This window comes from Anser cygnoides, chromosome 5 (genome assembly GCF_040182565.1).
Source record: "Anser cygnoides isolate HZ-2024a breed goose chromosome 5, Taihu_goose_T2T_genome, whole genome shotgun sequence".
Lineage (NCBI taxonomy): Eukaryota > Metazoa > Chordata > Aves > Anseriformes > Anatidae > Anser > Anser cygnoides.
In genome coordinates, this window is record NC_089877.1 from 26,871,814 (window position 1) to 26,894,135 (window position 22,322).

General features: G+C 34.2%; 1 protein-coding gene across 1 annotated transcript in view; it reads right to left on the reverse strand.

The window, feature by feature from the left end:
* FMN1 (formin 1) overlaps positions 1 to 22,322 on the reverse strand; it is a 143,621-nt gene that overhangs the window by 64,586 nt on the left and 56,713 nt on the right. The window contains exons 6-10 of the mRNA XM_048058754.2: positions 19,944 to 20,031; positions 9,521 to 9,582; positions 8,637 to 8,725; positions 3,861 to 3,990; positions 2,099 to 2,245 (exon numbers count right to left, since the gene is read on the reverse strand). Of these exons, the coding sequence (XP_047914711.2) occupies positions 2,099 to 2,245; positions 3,861 to 3,990; positions 8,637 to 8,725; positions 9,521 to 9,582; positions 19,944 to 20,031 (516 nt within the window). The remainder of the gene's footprint in view (positions 1 to 2,098; positions 2,246 to 3,860; positions 3,991 to 8,636; positions 8,726 to 9,520; positions 9,583 to 19,943; positions 20,032 to 22,322) is intronic.

Here is a 22,322-nt window from a genome sequence, read left to right on the forward strand (position 1 = left end):
AAGAACTGAATGAATATTTGATTGTTTTTCCAAAGTTAAATACGCCCATTCTATTTTCTACATATTAAGCTATCAAACCTATGACTTTTGTTTAAATGGTATTTCCATATGAAAAAAACACAGGGATTTTGAAGTGGTGAGCTAGATTTTTATTTTATTTATTTTTTGTATCAAGTAGCTTTCTAGGCTCATCCCTGTGACAACAAATAACCTTTACATGAAATAAAAGACATTCAGCGCTGACACTTTACCTTAGCTCCTGGAATTTAGCTTACCTAGAAGTCATATTGTTTGCTGTCAATTTCCAGAAAGGGAACAACAGGACACAGGACACCTTAGTATTCAAATATGCAAGACCATCCATTCTTCTTCCTCACAAAAACACTCTCCAGTTATCTCTAAGTTTCCATATCTGCCTATAGCAGCTGGCCCCTTTGATTTTTTTAATGCATTTTGGAGACTAGTTTTTCCTACTTCTTACAGCAATATAAACTAATAATATATTTATTTTGGCTACCAGGAAACTGGAAGTACTGTAATTTTTTAGCTTGTTTTGCTAAAGAACAAGTCTTATGCAATTATACTGTACATCTGTCATTCCTTTTCATAACTCATAATTTTGCAGTGTTGACTAAATCCAGCCAAATTGGAAAGTCCCAGAGAAGATTAAATTCTTACAAGTTAATGGTTAGATAGAAAGAGATAAAATTAGTACTTCAACTGAGAAAAGCCAGGCAGAGCTCAGTTGTTTTACATTTTTCCTCATGGCAGCTAGCTGACCAATGAACACCTGAGTACTGGGAAGCCGGGCCTAGATCTAGTTTAGCTGCAGCCTGTATTGTGTCTTGTCCATGGAGTAGAACTGGAAAAAAGTGGTCTTATGGGACAGCTGAACTATTGCAGTGAAGAGGAAAGTAAGAGTTAGAAGACAAAAGACACAAATCCTTTGGAAAAACTTTCATAAATTCAGTGGCTCACAGAAAAAAAATATTAAATCTTGGTTTTACTGTTTGTTAGTGGTCGCATTCACAAATAAAATAAAAAGCTCCCTAGACATACTGTTTATCTGACATTGCTTGTCTCCCAAACTGAGAACATTCCTATTTACATACACCATAACTGGGAAAAAAAAAAAAACAAAAAAAAAACAACTGTATTTTCCTTACAATTTAGAATAGCACTTCAATTAGGAAAAGAGGAAGCGTGTGAGAGAACAGTTTTTCTCTACCTCCAAATCTTTACCAACATCAGTAGAAAATACCTCCTACCCTTTGCTAGTTCTGATATCCATATGGCGCCTAGGTATGCTTTGGCAGAGGAGGATTTTTGAGTGGTGTTTCCATTGTCTGCATTATCTAGCACCTCATCCTCTACCCTGCTGAAATAAGGATCAAGGTAACCTCATCTCAAAAGGCATGCACAGTGTGTCTGAGCCTTCTTTTGTTCCTAGCATGACTAATCAAAAATGGGCTACTGGTTCTCAATTTTTGACAAAAATAATTTACTGCCATCTATGAGCATTTGCTTGTTTATGCCATTCAGAATTCATGCCCTTTATCTGCTTAACCGCCAATTCAAAAAAAAGACTGACAGTATCTTGCTGGATCTGACACACCGTTTTGAAGAGGATTAAAATCCTGTAATATATATATTTAAATCCTTTATGTCTAATTCTTAAGTGTACATTCTGTGCTGCTTTTTTTTTTTTAACATGATGTTTAAAGCCTTTTTACTCACATACAGCTACAGTTAAAAGAAGAAAAAAGTATGGGGATATTTGCTGGAGAAGACTTCAGTGGTCTGTGATCTCTCATGTCTCTCTACCTACTGTAATTTAGTAAAACTAGTAAAACAGACACACCGAAGTTCTCACAAGAGAAAATTATTTTAGTGGTAGTGAATAGGAGAAATAGGAGATTATGAAGACAAGCATGTAAGTAGAAGAAAGAGGTAAAAAGCGTGGAGAAAAAAGAAGAAAATGGTACAAAGTGCCTTGCTCTTTCAAGCTAAGAAATGAGAAAAGATTAAGTTTGGACAAATGATGAAACAGAAAGATATCACTTGAGAAAATAAATCTTTAATTAAATAGAGTACTTACTCTGCTTTTGACATCCTTTAGTTTGGGAAGTATTTCCAAACCAAATCCATCAGCTTGACCTCGAGTCCTATTCCCACCATTCATGTAATTTCCAAAAGCCAGAATCAAACCTAAAATTTCCTTTACACTTGTCATGTTCAGCAAAGCCTGGAAAATGGATACTAGTCTGAAACATACATTGACACAAAAATTCTAATTGCTCGTACAACAAAGTTTTTTAGATTTTATTTTTGCTAAAGGAGGTTTTGTTTCTCATGTGCCTCTACAGGGAAAGGAAGCTAAAACTGGTACAGGAATCAAACATTTAAAAGAAGAATTTATTAGACTATAGCTGCCTAAGATACTATCTTTAACTTAATCCACATGAGGTAAATTATATAGCATTATATACTATGTAGATGACAGAAAGATTAATGGAAGAAATTTTACAGCAGGATATTACTAAATATCCTCAGTAGCCTTTAAAAATCTCACAGACAAAGTGTTTTTTCATGAGTTTACATAATGCACAGTCAAATGGAGATGTGTTATTTTTGCTGCCACTGGGTTACACTCAGAAAGTCATTATTCAGTCTGCTTCTCATTGGCCCTGGTGCTCTGAAAATTCACATTTCAGGATCTATACTTAGTGCAGATATACCAGGGTTAAGGACAAAATAATTATGCCTCAAAAGAAAAAAGAAATCTAGCAACAAAGTAGAGAATTAATAAATTATTTTAATTTCTATATAAAGACACTTATGTTATCAATCAAGCTTCTGAGGCCATGAGCCTAATTCTTAACTATGTAGCTTTATATTACACATTGAAAAAATCAATTGTCATATGAGGTCCTCTTAAGTAAACTAAGGGTAATGACTCTTCCCCTATCTCATACAACTTCTTTGTGTCTTCTTTATGTCTCCTTTGGAAAGGGAATACTAAGTAATTATTTTAGTTAGAATATGCAAAGAATATCCAAAGGAATAGAGTGTGGGTAGTTTGTGGCAGCAAAGCTGTTCGAAAGACACCACATAGCAAAAATAAATAAATAAATAAAATAAATAAATTAAATGCTGTCCTGGCCAGGCTGTTATACCTTCAGGACACTATTTCATTTCTCTTTTATTTCTTATTTCATTTTTACTTTTCAAATTTTGTTATAATTTCAAAATCTTCTCTTCAGTTATTCATTGTAAAGAAACCTTAGGTAAAGCTTTGTCGGGTACTAGAAATCTGCTCTATCATGGTAACAAAAATGTATGGATACCATGGGAAATCAATAAGTTAATGTATGTCATAGGCAGCTACTATACAGTTCACTGTATAAGTATGTTTACATTGTATTACCAGTAGTTTCATAGTGGACAAAGCAAATGATCTCTGATTTGACACAGACTAAAAGCAAGTCAAGTTTGCATAGTGGTATACTAACAAAGTAACTTTGCAAGGCCATTGACTAAGTTAGTTTGATATTTAATTTCTATTTTATCGACGTTATCTATTTTTCCACTTAATGTGCGAAGTAATCAAAATCTGATGTTCAAGAAAAAAAAAAAAATTCCTAAGCAGAACATACAGCATCACACACAACTCATCTTCCCTCTTACCTCCTCCTCATGTTCTTATATGCAGTTAAAAATATCAATATATTTTTATTTCCCTGAAAAGCCAATAACCATGCTTAAGGTTCATAACTTTTGGTAAAAACAATCAAACAAACAAACCCACATAAGCAATCTAAAACACATTATGTTTTTATTTAGTTCCCATTAGGACTTACCTTGGAAACACGAGTAATGATATCAACTTTCCGGTGAACTGATGTTATCCCTTCAGAGAAAACTGACTGGAAGATAATACACTGAGCTCGTTCTGTGAAGTTGGGAATCTGAGATAACTCATATAAAAATCTGTGGAAAAAAAAAAGATACTAAATGAATCCCTACATTTCACATCCGTGAGGTACATACTGGATCAGAGCTGTAGTGTTATGAAATACATATATAATGCAATCTTTCCTACTTTGATTCAAAATTCTCACAGAATTTATAATTGTTGTATACTTTCTCCTCAGTGTTCTGTGTTCAATGTGTTAAGAAATCCTATTAATACCAAGAAAGATGTAAGACATTAATTCTTGTAACATGAATTCACTGTCTAATAATAAAGAGGAATTATAAGCCAAGATCATAGGTTTAAGGAAAAAAAAAAGCAAAAGCTAGAGAAACGCTATTTAGTGTTTTCACTTGTGTGTTTTTGCTTCAATTTAAAACATGCCCAGCAATACTGAACTCAACATATTCCTACAAAGTTATTTCATAATATAGAATGTCTGCCAAGAAATTTCTTCTGATGCTCAACCTCAATTTTCTTTTACTAATTTGCACCACGCTTCCAATTCTATAGCAGCATGTTTTATGGTAATGCACCTAGCCGCGTATTTAGCTGTAAAATATTTGCAGATTACATCTCTCTTCAGTCACTGTTCAGCAAAGTTACCAACTCTCTAATTGTTCTTTATCTTTTCTCACACTTTCACTCTTCTCATGAAGCTATTCCACCTTTTTTACTTTAACTCTTTGGTAAATAAAAACAAATAGAAGTATATTCAACAACTCCAGTTCGGGTATTACAAAATGAAAGCATCCCAAGACACAAATATTTACTCCCTTTTCTTCAATTTAAAATGTAAGAGTTTGGCTAAATAATATGAGAAACTTTAACGTTTCTTATAATAACAGGGTTTGCATAATTTGCTTTGTGGGTTTTGAGTCAATGATTCCAGTGCTATGCATGCTTTCTTGAAATCTAGAAACAAACTGTCTTTTGCTCCAATATCACTTTAGTAGAATTCCTCCAATCTCCTGTCTACAGATATTCTTAAATCCCCTTTAATATGATGCTTTAAAGATTTTTTTTCCTGATTGAACTCTGGGACATTTTCTGAATCATTATTAGATTGAATTCTTAAATTTATTTTAATTATTTAAACCAATTCATCTGATTTCTTCAAACTATTTCTTTTTTTTTTTCTCACTATAACGAATACCAGTATCTTTAAATCACCTTTATAAATTTTTCATGCATGCAATGCTTTGCTGAATACACAGTGCATGTCTAAAAAATTGGTAACATCCACCTGTGGCTGGTGTGAAATACAACATTCTAATTGGACCATCATTTTTTTTTCTGACTTTTTCTCTCTTGCCTGATGAGAAAATCTATTGTGAGAGAAGGACTGGGGAGGCCAGGCTTGGCTCTAGGATTTAAGCAATGGGAAAAAAAAGAAATGCCAAGCTGGTATTAATAAAAATACTTCCTATTGGGAATGAATGGTATTGCCAGGAAAAAAAAGAGGATATTTTGTGTGCACTTCGTGTGAGAGAAACAAAAGAAAGAAAAACCCCAACTGCTTCACAAAAGTTCTGACATACATACATATATTTTAAAAGTTTAAATTTAAAAATTCAAATGATACATTTTCTTGCCTTCCCTTGAAAGGGGAACTTTTATCCACATTTCTGGTCATCAGAGTGCAACATAATTGTGCTGAGAATTAAAAGAGCTTTAGCATAAAAAGAAAATGTCTCCAGATTTTGGAATTCAAAGTATTCAACGTAAATATCCTGACCAAACATTTATAACTGAAATATGTCACAAAGAAGAATTGATCTTAGCAGTTACCAAACAGAATGTCACGGCATAAACCTATGGTTTATCAAAGATAAACCACCACATTCAGGTGGATGAAGCTTTTTTCAGAGAAAAGTTCAGTCAGCGTTGCAATTTTAAAATGAGGAAAGTATGATTTTGACTTAAAGTTACAATGAGATGACTGTGACATAACTTTATGATGGGTTTCTCATTGCTACACTTCTCATGGCCTAAAGTAAACACAAAGAATTTGCTGCTCATCTGTGTGAGGTCCATTTTACTCCTCTTCTGCAGAAACTATAAATAAAAAATACATTTACTTGAGAACTCTTTTATCCTACCAGAATCTTGTAACAAAGGACTTGAAACTACTTTCAAAATCAGACACATTACCATGTTGTTAGTATAATACAACATTCTTTCAAAAGAGAGTCAAAGAGGGATGATTCTGTAACAGCGAACTATTTATTGGGTCACATTTATCCACATTTGAAGACTATAAAATTTAGATTTAAATTTTTTTGTTGTTGTTAAAAAGGTGTATCTAATCCTGCAAGCTTCTAAGGAAGCCAGTAGGATTTAAACTGAAGTCAGTGAAAATTATTTGTATGTAGAAGACAAGCAAATGGCATTGCTTGTACAGAAAGCCTTATTTTATCTGCAATTATCAATAGTCCACTACTTTCTGAATTCAAACTACATACAAAACAGAACATTTCAGTAACGTATTTTGCTACCATTTCCTTCATTAGTATTTCTTTCACAGTAGCGAGGACTTCAAAAAGATATTAAAACTAGAAGGATCTTATTGGAAACTAGCTTAAGCATCTGTATCCTGCTAGCAAAGACACAAGTTGTGGCCAATTACGCATATAAATCTTTATTGTGTTAATGAATATTAATTAGCATCTTAGCAACTATTATCATGAAGAATAATTTGGGGGATATTGTCATGTTGCTGAGATGTATTTACAGTTTGTGCCAACAATAGCATGTGTAACATGCCAGCAAAACAAATCAAAATCACATGTGAAGTTAGTGATACAAGTAAAATTTTCTATTTGCCTGGGAATCCAAAGCATTTTAAAATGACAGAGATTTCTATTAGACTTCAGTGAATTCAAGTCAATAAATGAATGTCTATCACTGGTATTTACAACCATTTATAAAAGGTTTAATTTGCACTTTTGTTCTGATCCTTATTAAAGAAAATACATCAGGTTTATGCCCTGTGGCAAATTATTTTACTCATACCTACAATTTTGCACTTTTCTGTCTTTAACGTTTTATGGAGTTATTAAGCATATGCAGTTCCAGCAAATCTCTAGTTCTGCATTCAGGTTAAAGCTTTATCTACTGAGTTTTCAGAAAGGACTTCGTTTTGAAGGAGCAATAGAAATTACTTAATAGGCAACATCTTGAAAAGCTAACTTTCCTAACCTATGCAGTTTAACAGAGTGAAAAGGGGATAAATAAGACTTGCAGTGACAACAAAGATTAATAATTGATAGAGTAGCTTTTGCTTTTAACACTAGTATTTCACTCTGAATGACCAAGCACAACTGCTTTATTTACAGTTCTTTACTTTTAATTATGGAACAATGATAGTCCAACTTTGTGTTTAAGATCTGCCTTTCTCCACCAACCTCTCTCCAATATAATTTACAAGAAGGGACAACCTTTTATAACTCTAGAGCTCTACAGGACTCATGTTTTCCAGAACACAAAATACATTTATATTTATTTCACTCAGACTTGCAGGTTGCCAAAGATTCAAACTCTGGAAAACATCAACTAGTTACATAATGTATTCTTATGCACCATGCCAAGGCAATGAAAAACATGGATACAGGATACATGAACAAGATAGTTTAAGTGTTCTTAAGCCACTCTTATTCAAGAGAGCGTGATAGCCTCATCTTCCAAGATGAACTATCCCTAGTGAACTGTATGTAGCTATCACCATTGAGTAGTTAGCTGCTTTGTGTTAGGAGAAAGAGGAAAAAAAAATCCACTCTTCACCGTCTACAGTCTAATGGGAAAAAAGGTATGGAAATGTAATATTCTGACATCAAACAATAATATGCTATCTCTACTGTTTCAATCCTTTCCCTTGCTACTCTTTCTTATGCTAAAGAGAGCAGAAGAGACAAAAAGAGAAAGAGAGAGAAAAGGATGCAAAATGGGTAGATGCTTCAAGGCAGGAAATCACACTGTGATTAGGAGAGGATGGAAATACAAAGGGAAAAGTGGCAAAACAGCAGAAGACAAATACCACTGGTAAGCCTAATCTGGAATCAAATGCAAACACTAAGATAAAATTCAGTATTACCATGGTGTTCACAGATTTTTATGATTTCCAGATTGGTCTAAAGTTTATCACAACAGCAGAAGCTACACCTAGGAACTGTTTCATCCTAACATTTGTCACTGCCCACAATGGTCACAGAAGACAAACTGTGGAATCAGTCTAGTAGGCCTTCAAACAGCATGACTTGAGTGTAAATTGTGCCTTGGACTCCCCAAAACCTTCTGTTTGTTTAGCTCCTCCAAAGTATTAACAAGCAAAATCAGTCTGGCCCTGCTTTATGGGACCAGGCTTTTAATTTAAAAGAGCCTTAAGAGCTCTAAGGGAAGGATAAGCCTTCTACAAATATAAGAATAGAAACATAATTTTTTATTGATTTAAGGCCACATATTTAATCAGTTTTGGTGCTCCAAGTAGACCAAGTATTACCTGTGACGTCTGAAAAAAGTAAGATAAACACAAATTTAACACCATGCCTTGAAATACAGGAAAAAAATTATTATCTAGCAAATATTATGTATAAAGATTCTTTTTAACATATCACCAAAGGACTACACTACATAACTGATAAAATATTAAGAAAAGAACGCTTACTGTTCTGGTTTGTCCAGAAGCTTCAGTTCTTCCTCTTTTGAAGTCTGATAATATTGCTTGATTTTCTCCAGTTCATCTTTTTGTGCTCTCTGAGTGAATTAATATAAAGTAATTAATAACATTTTAAAACAAAATAATAAATTATTGCTCTACCTGTTTGTCTGCAAATAATTATATACTTAGATGGACACATTTAGACTATCCAAAAGAGTGAGCTAGCACTGATCTAGTATGACAATTTCCTTCACTGCTTTGCAGTTCCATTTACTACCATGTTCATAAAGCAAGGCATCCTTGTAGGGCATGGCACTGCAAATATTGCTATAGGATGCTTCAAAGCATTTGGATCATAGATATAGCTCTGATATTTCTACAGCCAACTGTAAACATATTTTTGTATGAAACTTCAGCATCACAGTCTAAATTAAAGAATGCTGTCTACAAAGCAACTTAGGTAAGGATGGCAATGCACTAGCCTGAGTTCACTGCTTTATCCACTTACATCTTGGATGAGAAAAAAATCAGCATGTTAGCACACAACATCCCCTTAATAAGGCCAGTATTTTTCAGGCAGTTCAGAAGAGAACATTGCTAGATGTTTCTTCTTTTGTTAATGTCACATCATTTACTGTTACATCATTTTAGCCTGATTCCAAAGGCACGCCAATGTTTTAAATTTCTGACTTTTAAGCCAGTCAGAGAAATACGCATCTCAATGATATCTTTTGATGTCACCTATTGGATTATTGTTAAATTCCTTAAAGAATTTTTTTACATAATGTCTCTAGTTTTAAACGACAAGATAAAATAAAATTTTACTTATTGCACATCTGAAATTCTGAATGCTATGGTGATTAAGCACAGATGTATCCCAACTTACTTACATTCTCATAAAGTGCTTCCAGTGTTTCCAGGTCTACTACAGAGTCATCAACACACAGAATAGCTGTATAGGATACAGTCACAAATTAGTTGTTAGAAAACAAACTGTGAGTTCAATTCTGTTTCTTGGGAAACATACAGAAGAGATCTGCCCTAGTTAAGAAATGTATTTACATCCAATTAATAATTTCTATTTTCAACATCTTATTTTTCTGATTTTAAATGGCAGCAATCATGCAAGAACTTATTATAAACTCTATCTCAGGAGAACAGAGTTCTACTCTCCAGTATATTCAGCAGTCAAGGATATGACCTGCCAGGTGGTCAGCTTCCTGTGCAGCTGCCAGCCTGGAGAACATGAGAACACTGTATACCAGACAACGAATAGCACAGATTTCACAGTAGCTTAGAAGGCTGAATAGGAAGAAATTTAGAGTTAGGGCATTTAAAGTATCACTGTGTGCATGGGAGTTCAGGGAGATATGAAACTGTGAGATCAGCTTGTCTTGGAGCTACCAATCTTGGGAAGTAGATAGACAAACTTGCAAAAAAAAAATCAGTTGTATTAAAGATTTTTAAGGTATCTTCACAAAGAAGTTTGCAATTGAGTTAGCTTTACCACTAGAAAAATACCCACAAGAAAATTTCCAGATAAAGACTTCTAAATCTCACACAGACACCAAAAGTATACTTTTCAATGATTAATTATTGCTTGTTAACAACAATGAGAAGTCTCAAAATGTTTCCTAGCTTAGTTCCAAATCTTACTACATTTGGATTATACAGTATTATGTGTTTCCAACACTTGAAAATCCCATTAAAATTTAGGCAGTGTATTGGTTCATCGCTCTTTCTAATGCTCTCTAATGTAAAAGTCCAGCAAGCTAAGAGATGCACAATGGCAGATGAATAACTTGGATGTTTAATTTTTCTAGAACACTATTTCATCAAGATTCCTAATGGGATCGGCCACAATTTCCCAACTACTGACTTATGTTTAAGTGTTATTGGGAACACTAATCCCAAAAGAATCAAGATTAAGGCCTCTACCAGTTTCCCACATAACCAGTGAACCACCCTGTTACTAGTACTCGATAACTTTTAATTTCAACTGGATTATATTTATTCAAAGGAAACTTGACTACTAGTGAATTTGGAAGATTTTAAAAGTGTTTGCTGTATTTGCAATCCAAGCTTGAAAGAGGCAAGTAACACATCTTTAAATAATTATTTAAAAGTAATAAGCTTTCGCCTGCTCTTCCACCTACCCCATGATTTTACATTGTGATATTAACCAGCAGGCTAGTAAATTTTCTCTGTGGCAGGGTAATTAATTTTATTAAAAGGTTCAATGACATTTAGAACGCTTTAAAATTTTGCTTGTCAATTATGATTCAATCTGTTGACATTACACCTGGCTTAGAAGTAAATAATTGTATTGAAGAAGACAATATCAATGAAAAAAACAAACAAACAAACAAAACAATACCTACAGCTATTTTGTCCTATTTTAAATATCCAAAACTCCCAAGAGTGTAACCAAATATAAAACCCCACCTATAGAGCTAGATAAAATTCTGTTTTTAAAGAAAAATCCTTAGGAATTGAATCTATGAGATCATCTGTCGGCTCTAGCAAGACCGTTCCATGAACTGCATTATCTTTTGCATTATCCAGTGAAATTTCAAAAAACCCTTAGTGATTAGAAAAGGTACTGGAAAATTGTTTTCATAGTCTAACATGTTTAACTTTATGATTTTTAAATACGCATATTTAGTTCAAAAATTTTCCCTTACACTTTCACTTCCACTCTATTTTGGGATACTATGAAATCTGCTTATGAAGAAAAAATTATTAGTCCATAGTTGTTTAGAAAAACAACTTATAGGAGGTAATTTTAACTCTTACTAGAAATGCAAAACACGTAACAAATAGTAGATCTTTTAAGTATGGAACTATTAGAATTACAGCAAGGATTTTGAAAAAAGAACACATTAACAGGAATATCAATGTTTGTACATATAACTGTGACAAAGATGGTGCCAAAATCACAAAGCGTTTTTTTAATGCTAAATGCTCTGTAGTTAAAAACTTTTTTGTACTTAACAACAGGCCTAAGAAAAAAGCATTGTTTTCAAGTAACATGATAAACTATTCCCTATGCCAAAATGTTTGAGATTAATAAAACACAATATGAGCCGTTAACAAATTTTAAACAGAATTAACAATAATCAGTGTTAAAAGACATTAATATGTATTATTTTATCTTTTGGGGCAACTGTGTGTTTCAACAGAAGTATCAAGAAAATATTTTATGGCCTACTTGATATACAACCTGTCCTGCTGTTACTGGCAATGTCCATGCAGACAGGGCACAGTTAAAAATCTAGCCATATTTCTCAATTCAATGATAGAATGACATCTTAGGATGTTAGCATATGTAGAGACACACTTCCAAAAAATCAGAAGTACTGCCAAAATCTACAGCAGATTCGTTTCACCTTTGTGTACTTTACATCTTTATGTTTTTCCTTCTATCTTTTTTCATTCAAACTGATCACACTTAATGCCATACACATTTGGAGCAGAAGACAAAAATGAAAACATATAGAATTACAAAAATTGGCCATTTACTTTTTTCTTCTCTCCCTTTTTTTTTTTTTTTAAAGAAACATTGATTTTAAAAGCTGGAAGAAATCCCCAAATTCACAGGTGTCTCAGTATTCTTCATATTCTTCCTAAAATATAGCATGTGCAATACGTTCACAGTATGTTCTGTAAATTAACTTGAGTTGGGGCAGCTGAAAAAAAAAACATTTCTCTAGATCAAAGGAACTAATTACTTTACTTTTTCCTTAGAGCTGCAAGGAACTAAACCTTTTCAATTTGTTTTGTTAAAAAACACAGGAAAGCTTTATTCATATGTATTTTAACATTAATAAAATTAATAAGAGCTTTGATGTTTTTCAAAATGCTATTCCAGATACAGTGAATTTAGCCACAATACTTTAATGCATTGAAATTCATTATATCAAGACTCACATAAGTGTAAGTAATATAGGTGAAGTACCATAAATCTACAAAAGAGGCTCCAAAACAATTAATAGCTATTACAATATCAATCATCATTGGTGGTTTTTACTTTTATCTTGCTTTCTAGTTAGCTGTCTTCCTTACACTGTCAGTTCAGTTAGAATATTTCACCTACACCTCACAATGTTGAAAGGAAGTAGACTCATGCTGTGAAAAGCTGGTAATTTTATTGGGTTCCTCTACCTTTAAAAAATCTGTTACTTGGCCAAGTCTGGTTTCTGAGATCCTTTTTTGCAGGGAAATTGAGGCAAACATTTTTATGTGGCCTATGGTGTCTGCTCACAACAAGAAGAATTTATATACACAAGGATCATTAGTGCAGGGTTGCACCCATTAGGATATAATAACCGTCAGCTAGGACAAAAAACAGATCAGCATCATGCATTCAAACTAACAGGCACACATAAAAACACTTGCCAACTACATTTCACATACTAAGAGTAATGCTTCAAATATAAACTTTTACCAAAGGTTTTTAACAGACTCTTTTTAAAAATGAATCTAACTGTAAAAAACAGATTCCCTACTGGCACAGATTTTTCACATGCTCTATTTTATCACTTTAAAAATGTAAACCAAAGAAAAGCTGAGAATTTAAAGCGTACTGTCTGCAGTCTACATACAACTGTAGAGCTTAAAGGTTAAATATGAAAAAGACAGTTCTTTCTTCTTAACTTGCTTAAATACCAAAAGTCTTAAGGCTGACTCTCATATACAGCCTCACTCCTACTAAACACATTTTGGTTAAATCAGGATTTAAGTCCTGACGACAGAGCTTACATATATGCAACAGTATCACGCCACTTAATGTGACAAACCATGAAATATGAAGAAATTATCTTAACTGTTCCTTCACGATAAAACAGAAATATGTTATTTAAATAAAAAGAGCTTGCAAAAGTTGCATTCATTTGGCCTGAAAGTACTTGATTTCTTTTATGTGTTATATTCTTCTGAGTAAGGCTCGGTATCATAAGAACATGAAGCTCATCACTGGGAAATGCAAATGAAACTGTGACTGATCTAGAATCATAGAATATCCTGAGTTGGAAGGAACCCATAAGGATCATCAAGTCCAACTCCTGGCACCGCACAGGTCTGCCCAAAAGTTTAGACCATGTGACTAAGTGCACAGTCCGATCTCTTCTTAAATTCAGACAGGCTTGGTGCAGTGACTGCTTCACTGGGGAGCCCGTTCCAGTGTGCGACCACCCTCTCCGTGAAGAACCTCTTCCTGATGTCCAACCTAAACTTCCCCTGCCTCAGCTTGACACCATTCCCGCGGGTCCTGTCACTGGTGATAACGGAGAATAGGTCACCTGCCCCTCCACTCCCCCTCGCGAGGAAGTTGTAGACTGCGATGAGGTCCCCTATCAGCCTCCTCTTCTCCTGGCTGAACAGGCCAAGTGACCTCAGCCGCTCCTCGTATGTCTTCCCCTCTAGGCCCTTCACCATCTTCGTCGCCCTCCTCTGGACACTCCCCAACAGTTTAATGTCCTTTTTGTACTGTGGTGCCCAGAACTGCACACAGTACTCAAGGTGAGGCTGCACCAGCGCAGAGTAGAGTGGGGCAATCACTTCCCTCTAGTCAACTAGAAAGTCACTATGATTGTTAAATACAAATCCCTACTTGACAAAACCACCTAAAATACCCAAATTGCTCTGGTTTACTTCTGAAAAATTGATCTGATGGTTTGAACTTATTTAAAGGCTTTCTCCAGCGTTCACCAATCACACAACACAAAAACATTAAGATATACAATACTAAGAAGCACCATATGCACAATGTAGGTTTAGAAGACTAGGAAAGCTCATCTGCTGCAAGAAGACATAAGCAAAAGACTCTGGCAACCAACATTAGATTGGATGCCCAAGGCAGACGTACAAAAACATATGTTGTGAATTTTCCAGAACAAAGAAAATAACTTTTAAAGGAAATTGCTTTCCAGCTTCTGAGATGGGTATATAGCTATCTCTGTACTTCATCCATAGTATGCAGAATGCACAGAATGCATATGCATAATATTCTGTATAGATGGAAAAGTCACACAATTTCAGAACAACAGTTGTAACTTTTATCTCTGCTTCCATTCTGCAAAATATTTTAGTTGAAAATCCGTAACACTCTTTTCATATAGTGAAAGTAAGAAATATTCCAAAACACTTTACTTTATCCAGAAGTATTACCAAAATATAATAGAGAATAGAATTCTGAAATTATTTGTGCCACATGATATGGTTAAAACACAAGCTGGGATTTAGAAATTCTGAGCCCACTAAGGTTTGCAGATTAGTGTTGCTTTGGAATAGCTTGCATTATACATATAAGACATAGGTTCTTGGGTGTTAAGACAAGTGCCTAGTTAAAAATGACACCGTTCTCTAAGGTTTAGATGTGTCATAAGTCATAAATTGCATTAAAACTATGCAGCCTATTTATATAACTTGTATAGCCTCTAATTAGAGGAAGACCACACAGAAATGACAGAATGATTAGAAACATAATATAATTTGAACGGTTATTGAACTGATCATCAGCGTGGAAGAGTTAAGCTGCTGTTCACATTCTTCCAATTATTTGCTTCAATATGTTGACAACGGAGGGTAAATCACAAATCAAGTTGGAGAAGACCAATCAAACACTTTTCTAACTGGTTGACTGCCATTGCACAATAGTATTATAATTGTGTTCTTTATAGTAAGTCAGTTTGTCTCCTCCCACAATACAAAGCAATTTTTTAAATGTAGATTGGCATGATAGCCATTTGCATTGTCCATCATCAGAATATCATTATTGCGATACTAGTCCCCTAATAAATCTTTTCCACATGAAGGTGAATCTACAAAAGCAGATGGCACGACCCATGTTTTGTAACAAAATCAATTTTAATTCATCCCATCTAAGTATGATCTAAGTTCTCTATTACCTTCAAAGCTTAATGTGCCTCTGCATACCTAGCTTACATTTTTGGTAAACAAAAGAATGCTTCAAATGCACAATAAACATACTAGGTCCCCATACATGCTATTACAGGTTGGCCAGTGCTATTATGATTTAATAAATGGAGTCTTACACATCATACTTAATCACCTAAAGTCTACGAAATAATATATATATATTATATATATATATAATTAGCATTAGAAAGAGTCTTAATGCCAAGGATCAGCATTCAGCTCTCTCCTCTGCCATACAAGCTAAGTTCTGACAGCATTACAGCACTACCCTGTGTTGAGCACTTGCCTGGGTAAATGTGCTAGCACAGTCTGCAGCTGTTCTGCATGGAGTAATGTGGTACTTTATTGCCACAAAGAGCGCAATAAGCTATAAAGTGTGCATCTGGTGTGATCTACCGTATCTCATAGATTTGGTCCCAAAGAAAATATTCCGGTATGTGAGAGGATCTAGTTAATGCATCCTGATAGAAACAGGAGGTATTAGACAGGGAGTTATTTCCAGCAACATACAGAAGCAGAACTTCTTGTGCCTCACAATTTTAGTGGCAAAATGCAGGCAGTGATGTAGGCAGTAATTTGGGAGAATTACTCTTTTGGACACAGGCATCTATATTTTATCTTGCTTTCTGTAACTGAAACTATTTTTCATCTGAGCTTTCCCAAAATTTTTTGAGTTTACTCTCTCAGTACCTCATGGGAAGCCAGCCCAGATGACCTAAACTACAAAAAACATTATTATTATTTGCTTTCTAGTCTACTGCTACGGCTAGCTCTCTAAAGGGAACTGCCTGAGTGACTGGAACGATGGCCAGTAAGCCCACAGAGGGTCTTTGCATATACTTATAACCAGCATTTCCCATTAGTTACATAACTGAATCTCCTCACTATGGAGTGAGTCGTAATATTTTAACAGCAAAGCCACACAAGTAGTCTTGAGCCACAAGTTTGTCTCTCAAGCTGTAATGTTTCAGCTGAACAATGACAGAAGTAAGACAGAAGCACACCCATGAAAAGGAATTTATGTCTTTAAGTCTGCAGTGTTACAGCATGTTCCTTATCTAACAGCTCATTTCCACTATTCCTCATCCCTTCTATATAAATGTTAATTAAAAAAAAAACAACAGTGAAAATGACTTGAAAATAATCTCAAACCTATGCATAATTTACCTCTATTTGATTTTTAAGTGTATATACAGGTTCTATATAGCATACTGAGACAGACATTCTGTCCACTTCTGCTCAGGAAATTAATATTATTAATAGTGGTCTAACTAGAAACGGTATTGCCCTCTTCAGTACCAAATTCACCAGTAACATTTGTTAGTGTTCTCAGAACATTACAGCACTTAGGATCTCTCCTCCTCTCCCACCTTCCAAAAAACTGAGCATAAGGACAGGTGCTGTATGACGATATAAACTTTCCCTCTTCATCATATAAGTGTCAATACTACACAAAATGTTATTCATTTTTACCCTGCCATCTCTCTAGACTGTACCCAGATACAGCAAGAATTTAAGTGTATCTGTTAAAGGATGAACTTAATTCTCTCAAACTAACATGTGCAGGAGATTCCCTTCCCAAAGTGTGGCAGCTGGCTCATTATCAAATGCAAGCTGAAACATCTGGGTGCCAGATATGATCATTTATTTGTTTTGCACTGCTGAGTTATCTAAAGAATATACTGTGAAGCTATTTACTTTAGCTTGGGAGGGTAATCCTACAGATTGTAGAAATCTCACAGTATCTTAGAGAAGTAGGTAATTTTTCTTGTGATTATTCTCGTTTTCTCTACAATTGTCTACTTTTTTGCATGCCTCTCTATGCATATGACAATTCTTCACAGAAGTAATTCGGGGATGGTTTTTCTATACCTATAAATGACACTTAAAATAGAGTAACAATGCATTATATATGGACAGTAATTTCTTTTGTTTATGGCTTTTCAAGACATACAGTCAGAACAACTTGAAATAAAATTACATGCCCTATTTTTCATTTCAGTTTTCTTTTCCTACAAGTTTATTCATTCTCTGTTGCAAGCTGACAGTTAACTTTTCTCTTCCTCGTCTTTCAAATACTGAATTATGCAATGGAAAGTGGTTTGAAAAAAGGAATGAGTGTTTAATTTTTATTTTTCTCAGAAGTAACTCTTTGTAACTCTACTTTCTAAAAGCAAACAAACAAACAAACAAAAAAAAAACAACAAAAAACTTTTGACATTCAGCATCAAATGCATGAAATGATCATACTCTTTTTTGGTTAAATTTTGTCATGAGCTATTTAGCTTATTATGATCTTTTTTGTCATTGACTACAGCAGCCCTTAAAGTATGCTGAAAGGCAGGACTCCACACATTTTTTAATTAAACAAAAAATAAGGGAAAAACATGCCCTAGATGGAGAACAAATATAACTACTTTTGTCCTCATTATAGGATGCATTTCTAGTGGACCCTTCTACAATACAGATGTTCTCCCCAGATCTGGTGAACTATTTTTCTTGGGTTTTCTTTTTTTTTTCCCAAATAGAATCTACACATGGATCTTGATTAGAGTCACTCATAGTGTTTTGAAATTTATATAAAAAAAAAAAAAAAGGAAAAAAGTTCCCCTATAAAAACCCCACAGTATTCCCAAATTCCTCTTGTATCACCTAGCTGCTTCCAAAAGCAAGTGACAGCATACATACCCTATTGCTGCCTTGAGCAACACATGTGGTGACAGGCCAGTCATTTGCTACCTCTCAGAACAGAGCAGGCGATGAGTTACAAACTTTCCTCGGTGACAGGACACTTGTTTTGGTGTCCCTCTTCTACTAACATTCTAATTTTCATTAAACTTGTAGGACTACATTAACAGTGTCCACAAACTGCAAGCAGTGTAGTCCTGTAGATCTACAGATGGTACTGGGGATGCACTATTCACACTATGCACATTTCAGGGAGTTGTACTTTAAACTAGCTCGTCTGATACTGTGGACTTTAAAGCCTGCTATAGGTGAAGACTGCTGGTGTGCTCCCTGAACACAAATTCTAGTTTAATTTAATTCCAAAGGATATTTGTGCACTCAGACTGCATTGCAAACACAGCTAAGGGGAAAACCGGTAGATTTGCTTCAACAGCACACTGCTAATTCAAACTAAAATGCTAGTGTATACACATACAAATATTTTGAACACTTATTCTTCTCTCTCAAATTTGGGATAAATTGGTCAGAGGGTTTCAAAGGCTGTAGAAGTACAGCAAACAACTGAGATAGAAATAGATATGCTGCAGTCACATATGCCTTATTTTAGTAGAACATCATGGCATAGAAAATAAAAAGTACCTCTGAAGAAACTCAATAATACTATTCAGTTTTTATATTACAGCTGCTATCCTATCCTATGCTGCTATAATTCCTGCCAGTAAATTATTGACATCTTTAATAATAGCAGTTTTTTTCCCATCTCATTCTGATACCTTTCACACAATACTGGCAGGCACAAAGTTGTTCCTTCTTCTTCTTCTTTCTCTCCACCCCAAGAGCCATCTGTAAACCCTTGTGCTTTTAAAGTGTTAGATGCTCAAAGGCTCTTCTGAAATTAATAATAATCAATGCCAGCAGCATCTCAACACCCTACCCAGCATTTGCATGTGATGGAGGGAAAACAATAGCAAAAAGGAGACATCAACTTGAATTCTTCCAGCAGTTGTTTTAAATGGTGAATATTTTCCTTTTTTTAATGTGAAAAAGAAATAAACAATATCCTTAAACAATATCTTTTTAAATCCAGAACATAAGCAGAATCTGAATTACCCCAGGGTTCTGAAAAATCTTTATTTCTCTACAGTTGCATTGGCAAACTCAGATAATTTCTACCAGTAATGGAATTTATACACTGAGTAGCCCCATGCTTTGAAAAACACCATCCAATAATCATCTTCTTGTTACATGGTAGCTGCATCAGTTTTGGATGTGCATTTCATACTGCTAGCAAAGAAAAATTTAAATATTCAACAAATACCAACTGCATGTTTGAAACCCTAAAGACTTACATACAAGACCTCTAATTAATTTTTGTCAGTGTGGGACTTGCTTAGGCAAAAGGAGGGAACCACAGGGAAGGAAAAGGAATATGAAAACATTTTGAGAAAACACTGTTTTCTCATGAGAAAAGTGATTGGTGAGCTGAAAAGATACAGGAGTTGTACCAAAATTTGTTTCTGATTATTTAGATGAAGCTTTTACATATACTAGAACATACTGGAAGAATAATTCTTAAGATATCATAAGAGGATCATACTCAAAGCAAATGCTGTAAGAAATTCTCTAAGTGGTCCTATGAGAAAATAACCATGTATATATGGTACATTATAGTTTTGAAACACTTACCTTGTTGAATATCCTTCATCTCCAGGTGTAAACTGGATATTAAAATTCCTACCGTTTGAGATCGCTTTCCATCCAACAATTTGATAATCTAGAAAGATAATTCAATAACATGAGATCAAATGAACGTTCTGCAAAGTCTTCATTCACATAAATGACAGAAACTAATCTGTGAGTTGAACTCAATGTCTCTACAAACATTTTTATTAAATAAAGGAAGTAGTAGGGTCTTTATACTGATGCTCTGCATCTTAATGGCTGATAATGATGAATGGCTGATAAACATAAGCTTGAATTCTCACCACTGGTAAAGACTACCAGCTCTTATTTGCAGGATGCTATTAAGAGGTAAAAAAAGAAAGGCACATCAAATCTTTATTCTGTTACATATATTTTATTCCTTCTCCTTAAGCTGATCAGGGCAAAACTCCGTGAGATACTCTGAGTAGGAACTCCTTAGCTTGTCTGAGAGTTGATCTTTCAGTGTGAACACGTCTAAGTCTTTTTGACAGAGGTTCACTTCTTGACCAAGGAAAACTGAAGAAATTTCTTGTGTACTTCCAACACTCTCTGGAACAGCAGGGGTTACTAAAAGGATTCCTTTCACTTTTGTCTGATTCTGCTTCTTCCCCGCCTTTGATATTCCAAATGGATTTGAGGATTTTGTTCATATTTTGGGTAACAGCCTCTTGTGAGTATAATACACCAATTTTTAAATTGTAATTTTTCAGATATCGGGTGCAGGGAAGAGACAAAAATAGAGAGAGGGAAACCTTGAAGAAGTTATGCTGATTAACCTGTCAATTTAAATTAATGATACTTATGTTTATCATTCCATAAATAAAGTAACATAAGGTAAACTACCAGGATTTTAGAATGTAGGTCAGATGTTAGAAGAGAGAGATTCGATATGTGAAACTTGTATTCAGAACCAAACTTCCCACAATGTTTGGACTGTTTGTATTTGCAATTTTGATTTACATCATAAGGGGATATACGACAGCAGCACATCACAAAATGCAACACAGATGTAAAGTTTTTCAAAATATAAAAAAATTGTTAAGATACAAGTAGTTGGCTTAAATTATAGTGCTGATGAACAAATATTATTAATAACAATAAATCACATGTAAAATTAAAACTAATAGCTAAGTTTTCTCTAAATTTATGCATCTAAATATAATTTTAATATTTGGATTATATTAATATTTGTATATTTAATAATATTCAAAACTATAAACTGTTGTTTTCCCTGGAATATTCTTATAGATGCTCATATTACAGATAGTTAAATGATAAACTTATACTAACTTATAAAAATATTTCTTCCCTGTGTTTAGGAATATTTAATTGTGCGACTACATAGTAATTCACCTATATAAAAATGGATTTGTAGTTGAAAAATACAGGCAAAAGAGAAGCAATAGTGACGCTTTCACCTGAAAAATGCAGTTAGTTACTACTACTTGTAGAGTGCTGAAATTGGACAATACATGAACAAAAGTACAAATACATGCCACCTTCAACAAGATCAGCAAAGATATAACAACAAAGATCTGACTTTATGTCCCTGTTGTATATATTCAAAATTAAATAAACTTATGTTAGAGTAGATGTTGCTTATTTTCTGCCAAAATTGGGAATAAAATCTATCCTGAGAGTTTTTTCAATTTACAGGTATAGTACCTATATGGTAGGAAATTTATAGGTATAGGCATATTACCTTGATGGTACGAAAGGAATACTATTTAAACTTTATTTAAAATATTTTCTTCAAACGATAAAGAATTCAGGCTCTTAACCTCCTGAGTACACAATCAGACAGGATGATTCGGCTAAAAGTTACCATAAATTAATACTCTCTAGGCATCACATCCGGTTATCAGTGTTTTTTTCAGAGCAAATATAAGTAACTGCTCAGTTCATCATGGTCATTTCTGAAGCTCTACATGAATTTGCTGAACTCCTCAGCACATTAACTTCTTACAGGGATAATTACAGGCTTGAGTAGTATGCAATTTGTATAGCATTCTCTGACCTCCAGGTTGACCTTGTTCAGGGGCAAATTCATAGGTTGTCATAAACCCCATTAGACATGCCTAGTTTGAGGCAAAACCTTTCCAGACTATAGCTGTTATAGATAATACGACATTTCAAATCATTCTACTATTTTTACATGCTAAAACATCCTCTAAATATGATCAAACTAGCTTCCATTGCTAAGCAAGGCTTTCACTTTAAAAAGCTAGAAAAATAAATGTAAAGAATAGCTTGTATGATTTTAAAAGCTAGAACAGATTCATGTTTTAAAATGCCTGACCAACTGTATGTTCACACGCATTTTAGACAAATGTACACATGGTCACAATTACCAGACATCAA